An 8,976-nucleotide genomic window follows, 5' to 3' on the forward strand; every position below is an offset into this window, starting at 1 on the left:
AAAGGATTGTGTGCGTAGAATTTTTTTTGTTCTTGTTTAGGTATTCCTTTTTTGCTGCTTATGTAGTTTGTAAAGGCATTGAGTTCAAATTCAGTATTAATTTGACAAACATTCTTTGATGGTATACATGACAGCTAACAGCAAACGACATCGCAGGAGACAGGGAGATGATTTGTGCCTTAAGACATATTTTATTTTCTTCCATTCCACGTGCATATTTTTCTCGAAGATTGGTTTGAGGATTGCCATTGACAGAAGGTGTCCAACGCGCACTTTAAAAGCTGCTGTAGAATTCTTAGCTCTCCAAATTCTTCATTTTTTCTAGATTCTTTTTTAAATTTATTGTGATTTAGCTAAGCCAGTTTTATGCGAGCATTGGATGATTGAAACTATGTAGTGTGTTGTGTGTAGCATTCGGGCAAGGGAGCAATGGAGTAATGGAGCATTGTAAGCAGATTGATGCTTGGCGCACAGTTGGACGCCAGCATATTTGCTGCTAACTTTTGCTGATGATCATGATTAATTTGAAGGGTAAAAAGCACACAAAATTGAATATTAAATCCAAAATAAAACCGAAAAAAATCGAAACGGAACGTAACGTAACGAATTGTTTAACAAAAATTTTTTAAGACAAAACAAGAAAAACAAAAAAAAATTAGAAAAACATATGAAAACATTGGAAACATTGGAAACAAGCAACAATCTTTCACAGCCAAATCAGTTTTCCCCTGTGTGGCTTATTAGAGTTGATTAAAAGCGGATTTAGTTAATAAGTTAATGCGGCCGGAGTTGATATGAGGTGAAATATTTGAAATATTGAAATTTATAAGGTTACACGATTTGATTTAGCGCCTGTCTTGTTAATACGACATGATTAAGAGTGTCATTAATACGATCCAATTTAAGATACACACAAATGTAGACTCCTCTTCATCCGACTCATTTCAATCTCTTTAGACTGCGTCCTATTGTTGGCAATGTCATTATTTCTGCTTTGTTGTTTGTTGTCTTGAGATGAAGCCCGAAGCCCGAAGCCCGAAACCACATGTGATGAGGGTATTTAATATCGCTTAAAATGCCTGAAGTGAATTGCACGCTGCTAACAATATTTCGGCGGTGACAAATTATCAAAAAATATCTTTAACCGTAACTAATTACGAATAAGGTTACAATATCACTCCAAACAAAGACGAATAAATATGAGATTCCATTCAAAAATTTTAATAAAATAGAAATTTTGTATTTAACAAAAATCAAATCAATTAGACATGAGATTAGATATGAACAACGATGGTGGTCACACGAAAAGTATATTCGCAATATAAGACACCTGAGAATACATAATTCTCCGACTGATACTAACCATTCTTTAGTTCAGGTATTAATGGAACCAGATTATTTTTATTTAAATTAAATTATCGTATCATGGGAGAATATACCATACAAACTCCAATTGCCAGTTAACAACAAAAAAATTTATAAAATTTTAATATATATGAAAACTATGAATAAATTATTTGTAAAGTCAGCTTTTTAATCTAAACAAACTTTAAAATTTTGTAAAAGATTCTGAGGCACCGATCCCAAATGAATAACTTATTTATATCTAGCACGTCACAGATGTTTTAATGCAGTGACTCTTTAACTCTTTGTAGTTGTAATGTATATACTATATGTATATATTTACTAAGAAATCAATTCTTAGTAATATATGTATAAATCTACTAAGAAATCAATTCTTAGGTGGGTTCCGAAAAATTGCTATAAGTCTAAAACGAACCTTTAAACTGTGAAATATAGGAGCCACATAATTATTTAATACTATCAAATCTTTTTAAGTACAATCACTCTATGTACAATATAGTTTTAAATATATGAGGAGTCAAAATTTCAGCAAATCGAAAATAATCAGTTTTTTGACTATATCTTGTATATAGAACTTTAAAACAGATATAACAGAAACAGAAAGAGATATATGTATACAATATATACGTTACAATCTCAGTATTGTTAATTTCTTAACTAAATAGAAACCTACGTGAACCAAAGTATTTTCGTGGATTTCAATATTTTTAATGATTACATAATATAGTTAATACGTAAGAAGCTTGAGCAGAAATATCCTCAGATTCTTAGTTATATCAGATACAAATCATCATCTTCAATACTGTCAAGTATTATTCAAATTTTCGAATTTTTACTACTTTTATTATTATTGTGACAAATGAGTATTTTAGGTCACATATATGCCCACCTTCGTTTATTCTGAAATCCCTGTCATAAAATATTTTCATATATTATGCATATAATATATAAATGTATAATTTCTCTGTGATAACTTTTGTTCACAAAAATTTAAAGTCGGCTTTCGTGATTATTTTGTAATTTTGGACTCAATACCCTTCCCATTTACAAATTCCTGGTAAAAATTCGATGTCTGAATCTCATTTAGAAAATTTTTTTCACAAAATGTACAATATTTAATATTACTTTAAACTATCTTAACATCATTATTATTTTATTATTATTTTTGTTATTATTTTTATTATCAAATTCAATTACATGTGTTGCCAGTACTTTTTCTTCCCCTAGATATTTTGGTATATCTTGTAATCTAAGTCACACAAAGATTTTTAACAAATATTCAACTCATCAACAACATTAGCAGCTCCCATATACTTTGCATATAAAAAGCAAGAGATTATTATTTGAAATATATAATAGGATTATATCATGTTTCCACTGCATTCAAAACTATATATGTTAATGAATTTATGATTCGATCGTTTCCATTGGCACGAACTGATTTATGCATTCAAAATAGGTGGTTTGTTTACATTTTACATATAAAACATATGACATATATTACAAATTTTGGTGATATCCCTTCTGGGAAATTTATTTTTAAGGGTTGCATCCGATATTTTTCGCCTTTAATGAATTGATTTATTTTTAATGGTGAATTGATTTTTTTTATATGGTAAATTATTCTCATTAGCAGCCTTATTGAGTAAAACTGCTTAAATGAGACCAGTAGAAAGTTGGTACTATTACACTAATAACTAATATTAAGATAGAAAGTAGAAATCGTAAAGCCTTACTTCCGCATACAGGAAATTTACTTCGACTTCGATATGAATAGCATATAGATAAAAAAAAGTTCAAGAATATGTCATTATTTATAGATATACTTATGACATATCAAACCATATTGCAAAAAGATGTAGTAATGTATGGAAATATATACATTGTTTTCTTCAGGTTGAATAGAATTTATTTCCATAGGGTTTGTGTTTGAGTTAGACTCGGTTGCGTCTCTAAAGGTTTATAATTATAAAACTTTAAAACTAAAATCAACTTAAATCGATTTATTCAAATATGTCTAGCAATTATTGTCAAAAACTGTATACAAAATGATATCGGCATCGGAATTTATTAACAATTTTATTCATATAATTTTAAAATTTTCATAACTGATGGACAACAAAATTTTTAAAAAATATTAATATAGCCTTAAAACTACTTTAACTTAAAACTTTTATATTTTGATATAAAAATATTTGCAGTCACTCCCACAAAAAATGTTCAATCAGTAGCAATGAAGAAAGTAAAATCAAATACCTCGGAATGTTTAACCGACAAAGAACCGCCGAAAGAAGTTGAGTATGATTTAGTACATATCATTTCTATAAATCACAATAAATCAAATGAACATATTGTCCACTTAACGAACTTGATGGGTGGTAAATATATAGAACAAGTAGTTTCTAACACACCCGGAATTTGTTATGCCTGCAAGCAGCCTAAGGTTAATCTCAGGATTGTACCACTTAATGATGCGGTAAGCGAATACCTCATTCGTAATCATAATATTGGGTCTGACAGGAATAAAGAATATACTGGTATAAAAGCAAACATACAAACTGAAAGCTCCACATTGTCTGATGAAGGTAAATAAAATAGAACTCATTTCATTATTTTTAAAAATGTTCAATATTCAGGTCAAATTGAAGAACTTTCAATACTCCCAGAGACTGGTAAAATTTCCCAATTTCTAGTTGATAAGAAAGAGATGCAGAAACTAACAGAAATTTCTCACGAACCTCATAAAAATGCAGATATAATGACGCGGATGATTCAACCTGCAAAACATACTTTGATGATGGAAATTCCGATTGCTAATCGAAACGTCGGAAGTAATACTGCAACAATTGACCAATCGAACTCGCTTTACAATGGAAAGCACTATAGTTTAGATTCAGAAATTGAACTTTTTTCTTCATCATATATGACAGACAAATCTCTAACAAAAGATAACAAAACTATCAAAGAAAGTTGCTTTCAAATTGAACAAACGATGGGAGTCATAAATATGCGCTTAAACAAGACCATACCAACCACTCTAGATGTGAAACCTTCCAGGTATATAAGGAAAGTTAAGATAGATAATTCATTTTCAATAAACGAAAAAATTAATAGCACAAATCCAGGCTACCAAAGCTCAGCTAACATTAATATTGGTTCTAATGTTCACATCTATAGCCCGTTTAAAAATTATTGGGAGCAAGAAATTATTACAAAAAATCCAAAATATCGAAGTGGTTCAATAGGAAGCACAACTTCCTCACGATCGGTCGAAAAAGTTATATGTTCGAAGCCAAAAAAATATAGGATTGACTTAAATTCAATCTACCACGGCCTATTTCAGGCTAAAATAAAAAAGTATATAGCAAATCTACCGATCTCAACGACGACTAAGACAGATAAATCATTTCAAAAATCTGGGTAAGTAAATTATACAAAATCAGATTTTCTTAAGTCAGACTAAATTAAATTTAATCCCAACGTTTAAACCAATAGCTGCTATATTAATGAAATTAAAGTTGGAACATTAAAGAAACATCATTTATTTTGGGAAAAGAAACTTGGAAACATTGTACTTGACCCAAATAACTGTGATAAGACCACTGATCCAAAGGAGAAGTTAAGCCGAAATCTAACCTTGAGAAGTATTATTTCACAAACTTTTGATGTCAACGTTGCAGAATTGCGCAAAATATACCTCCACACAACTAAACAAATGTCTACGAATGATATAAAGAATAGTACTGAAACTTTCCTGCGAGTTATGAGACACTCTACTCTAAAAACTGAGAACCAACAAATGAGCAGACTTAGTTCCCTTCCAGAGTTTCGGAAAATTGTTCCCAAAGTGAAAGCAATTTGTTTTAAATTTGAAGAGAAAATTAGACTTTCAGATAGTTCTGTTGTAACTCAAAACACCTTGGGAAAGCATCTTCTAAATTTCTGTAACACAGTAAATGTAAAAAATTTGATAAAATCCTTTGAAAAATCTAACCTTTTCAAAACACCCAATATATTTTGGAGCAAATATTAAAAAATTTGTATTTTTGTATTGTAATTTTTTGGCGAATAAAATTTGGGAACTAAAATGAAAACAAATAGTATTGCCTTTAAGTTGTGCTTGTGGTACATCTGAATACTTCCGCTTCTCGTTATTAAGTCTTTCCATCCAATATTAACAGCTTTTCAAAAACATATATAAGTTTTTAAAGAGTTTAACTATTCTGAATATTTTTGAAGTAAAACAGTGAAGAGTTATAAAGATTCCATTTCAAGAGAAGATATGTAAGTGTTAATTGGGTTTTATGGTATTTGATTAGTCGAAGATTGACATTAGGCAGTACTTAATAGGAATGCAAAAAATTTCAAAGCAAATCTTTCTTCATAAATACAACAATACCATTTTGACGGTATCATTCCTGAACGAAGTTTAACCTTGCATGGCTTACAGTCAGATAGCTGAGTCAGTATTTCAGTAAAAGAAACAGATACAAGTTTGTGCGAAGACCACCAAAATATATAGAAATGGACACTTTGCGTTTTTTTCCCATAGTTTTGGTTATATTAGACATACCCCATAACAATGATCAATTAAGCAACATTGTGAACTCGATATATTCTAAATATCAAACATCTTCGTAGTGTAGAATCCGCTAACACAAATCCTGCTAAACCAGACCACTGCATCGCTCACCTAATCGATGGAATGCCATGCAGTTTGTATGTTCGTGCAGATTCATACCATTGGATATGATACCCAACATCATTCACAGGATATAATTCAATACTTTCGAGCTAATTTTTGATGACTGGGACTAGCTTCGCCATAACTTGAGTGTGAGGATTGCTTACATAAATTCTTTGTGTAGCCCCACAAATGACAATTCTGTGAAGACGAATTTCACGTTTTTGGATGAGTTATGTTACTTGTGGTCAAATTTTAGACTATATATCTTATTCATCCATTCCTTAAAATTTACTTTGAAAAAATGTGTAATCACATTGCTGTAGCTATCAAAATTGACGATTTGTGTCATAAAGTACAGCTACACTTAATGCCACAAATCAAGCCTAAGAAGCTAATAACTATAATTTATAGTACGTACACGACTAGTCAAGAACATTTAGCTTTTCGAAAGAGATATAGTGCTGTTTACTAAAGAATTAACAGACATAAATATCTTGAATGTGTTTTTTTAAATAGGAGTATGTACATAACATTTATTATTTTATATGCAGATATACATATATACTCGTATACATATATACCTATAGCAAATGTGTGTACTCGTACATCCATGAACTTCTCTATTTGCATATATTACATACTCGTATCTCCTAGGCATTCATAATACCGAATTAATACCTTTTAATTGAACATGTGGTGTTGCATGGAAGACAAGTGAAATGTGTTAAAAATGAACCAAAAACCGTGCTTAATCGGGAATCCGATTTCTGCTCCGTGTACTTCGTTGATGTGCAAGAAATTTTTATGTGTTCGACACTCTTTTTTTATGTTCGTGTCTACTCTTCTAGTTTTCTGAGATGCGTACAAAATTGTCATAATGACACGCCATGTCGAAACGCCTACTAACATCACACTTTAGACAACACCGCGCCTCCTGGGCCACATAACAAGCCTTGAAGAAATGCATAGAAACCTCACGCATCACACAAGAGACTTAAGGAGGAATCGGTTTGGAAGCAGAGGTGGACAAATTCTTGTGCTGTTGCACAAGTAATTTGAGGACTAAAATTCCAGTTCATTCAATAAGATATTATTCTTTATAAACTAAGATCGAATTAAAAATAAATAAAAAAATAAAAAAACAGATAGGCAATAAATATCAACGTAAAAAGGCAAAAAGTAGTAGAAATAGTAGTAAAATTAATTACTCCGTAAGAAGCGTAACTTCTGTACGATTGCCATGGTTCATTTGGTTGTGATTTTAATAAGAAAACATATGTGAAAATAGCTGTGAACTGAAAGCAGAGCAGGATGTGTTTGTAAAGACACATAAGACAAAGAGGATTCAAGGATATAGAGATTAAAGCATATTACATACTTGCTCATGTAGTTCTGAATACTGCACAAGTGTTTGAAGTTTGACGAAGAGCAGTATTAAGTGGATTTGGATTTGATTTCGGACTCGGATTTAGTTTCGAATTTTAAAAATTGTTTAGAAGGCATAGCGACGTGTAAATGAGGCTGAGTACTTTAATTTTTTCACAGTTTTATGCTATTTTAGGTGTGAGAAGTAAACACTTTCACTGATGGCAGGAAATACGTAGGATTAAAGACAATGAGTGGTTTTTCTATGCGTAAAAATTAAAAATATGAAAAAAAATTTTTTCTGGTTGAGAAAGCCTAGATGGGACACAGCAATGTTTATTAAGCAAGTAAAACATTTAAACAAAAATAATTATTTTTAAGTGGCTTCAATAGCTATCTTTTCACTTGCCAACTCTTCTTATCAAAAATTCTTCTTAGGTTTTGTAGCCTCACTGCTGGTGGCCCAGTTTGGAAAGGCTTTGGTTGGAGGAACAATAATTAAAGTGAGTGGTATAATTTGGCTATCGTTATCACCAACTTCTAACACTGTCTTTATTTTATTCTCTGTTTGGTAACGAAATTCTTCCTTCTCCACTTAGGGTCATATTTTTATAATTTGGACAGAATAATGCTAAATAATTTATTGATAGTTATTCTTTATTTATATTATTCTATATATTTATATATTTTTTAATACATATAATCAAAATTTTTGTACGAGAATCTTGTCAGGGAGTTGTTACTGCACACACAGTGGGCAAATTATTATAAAATTTTAAAATTTTAGTAATATTACACAAAGTTTTTGTTCCCCGAACTTCATTATTCTTCCTACAGACGTTTTTGAAGTATTTCAAAAAATTGAAAAGCCTTTTCATAAATTATGCCAAATTCCTTTTGAAGTTCAACTTAATCGACAGTGTCATGAAGGTCCGACCCAAGACTATATGCTACAGCCAGTTATTAATATATTGTTTGAAAGAACACCTCGAAAAAATTGAATACACAGACTATGTAGACCTAACACTAGTGAACAACACGTACACGCAGACTAGCAATGAATGCAGAACTACGAAAGTCTAGAAAGGAATTAAAGGAAAATAAGCAAAACAGTGAGAACAAATATTTAAAACCAATTGTCTTTTTGTCCGCCTGGACAGTATAATAACGATAGAGAACTGAGCAATAAAAGACGAACCCACAGGTGCTGTTTTGCACAACTATGTGGAATGTCTAGACCACTGGTAGTCACCAAAAAACTAAGATTGTGATGATTTCATCAAAAGTTCTGCTTATACTGCTATATAGATCTGGTTAATAACTGAACAACAAGTTACAATCGTTCTTAAAAAAGATATCTGCATACCATACAGAATTCTGTAAATGGATCGGACACACGCTACACGTGAAACCCAAAGAAATATGTAGGCTACCAAAAAAACATGTACGAACTGTAATGGAGCAGACCGCTTGAATGGGGGCGGAAAAATCGACTTAAAAGCATAGTTGCTGAAAACTCAAAAAAATTTTAAAATGGTATTAAATGGCACTTATATTCC

General features: G+C 31.0%; 1 protein-coding gene across 4 annotated transcripts; it reads left to right on the forward strand.

The window, feature by feature from the left end:
* Positions 1 to 3,518: 3,518 nt before the first annotated feature.
* On the forward strand, positions 3,519 to 5,437 carry LOC119662375. Of its 4 annotated transcripts, none has more exons than XM_038071978.1 (4): positions 3,519 to 3,950; positions 4,002 to 4,422; positions 4,480 to 4,785; positions 4,861 to 5,437. In XM_038071978.1, the coding sequence occupies exons 1-4, from the start codon at positions 3,599 to 3,601 to the stop codon at positions 5,396 to 5,398; spliced, it is 1,617 nt and encodes a 538-aa protein (XP_037927906.1). In that variant the 5' UTR covers positions 3,519 to 3,598; the 3' UTR covers positions 5,399 to 5,437. The 4 variants fall into 4 exon arrangements, with proteins under 4 accessions (XP_037927906.1, XP_037927905.1, XP_037927908.1 ...); XM_038071981.1 differs by having other exon boundaries at positions 3,538 to 3,658; positions 3,756 to 3,950; positions 4,002 to 4,785; XM_038071977.1 differs by having other exon boundaries at positions 4,002 to 4,785.
* Positions 5,438 to 8,976: the final 3,539 nt, after the last annotated feature.

This window comes from Teleopsis dalmanni, chromosome X (assembly GCF_002237135.1).
Source record: "Teleopsis dalmanni isolate 2A chromosome X, ASM223713v2, whole genome shotgun sequence".
In the NCBI taxonomy this organism is placed as follows: domain Eukaryota; kingdom Metazoa; phylum Arthropoda; class Insecta; order Diptera; family Diopsidae; genus Teleopsis; species Teleopsis dalmanni.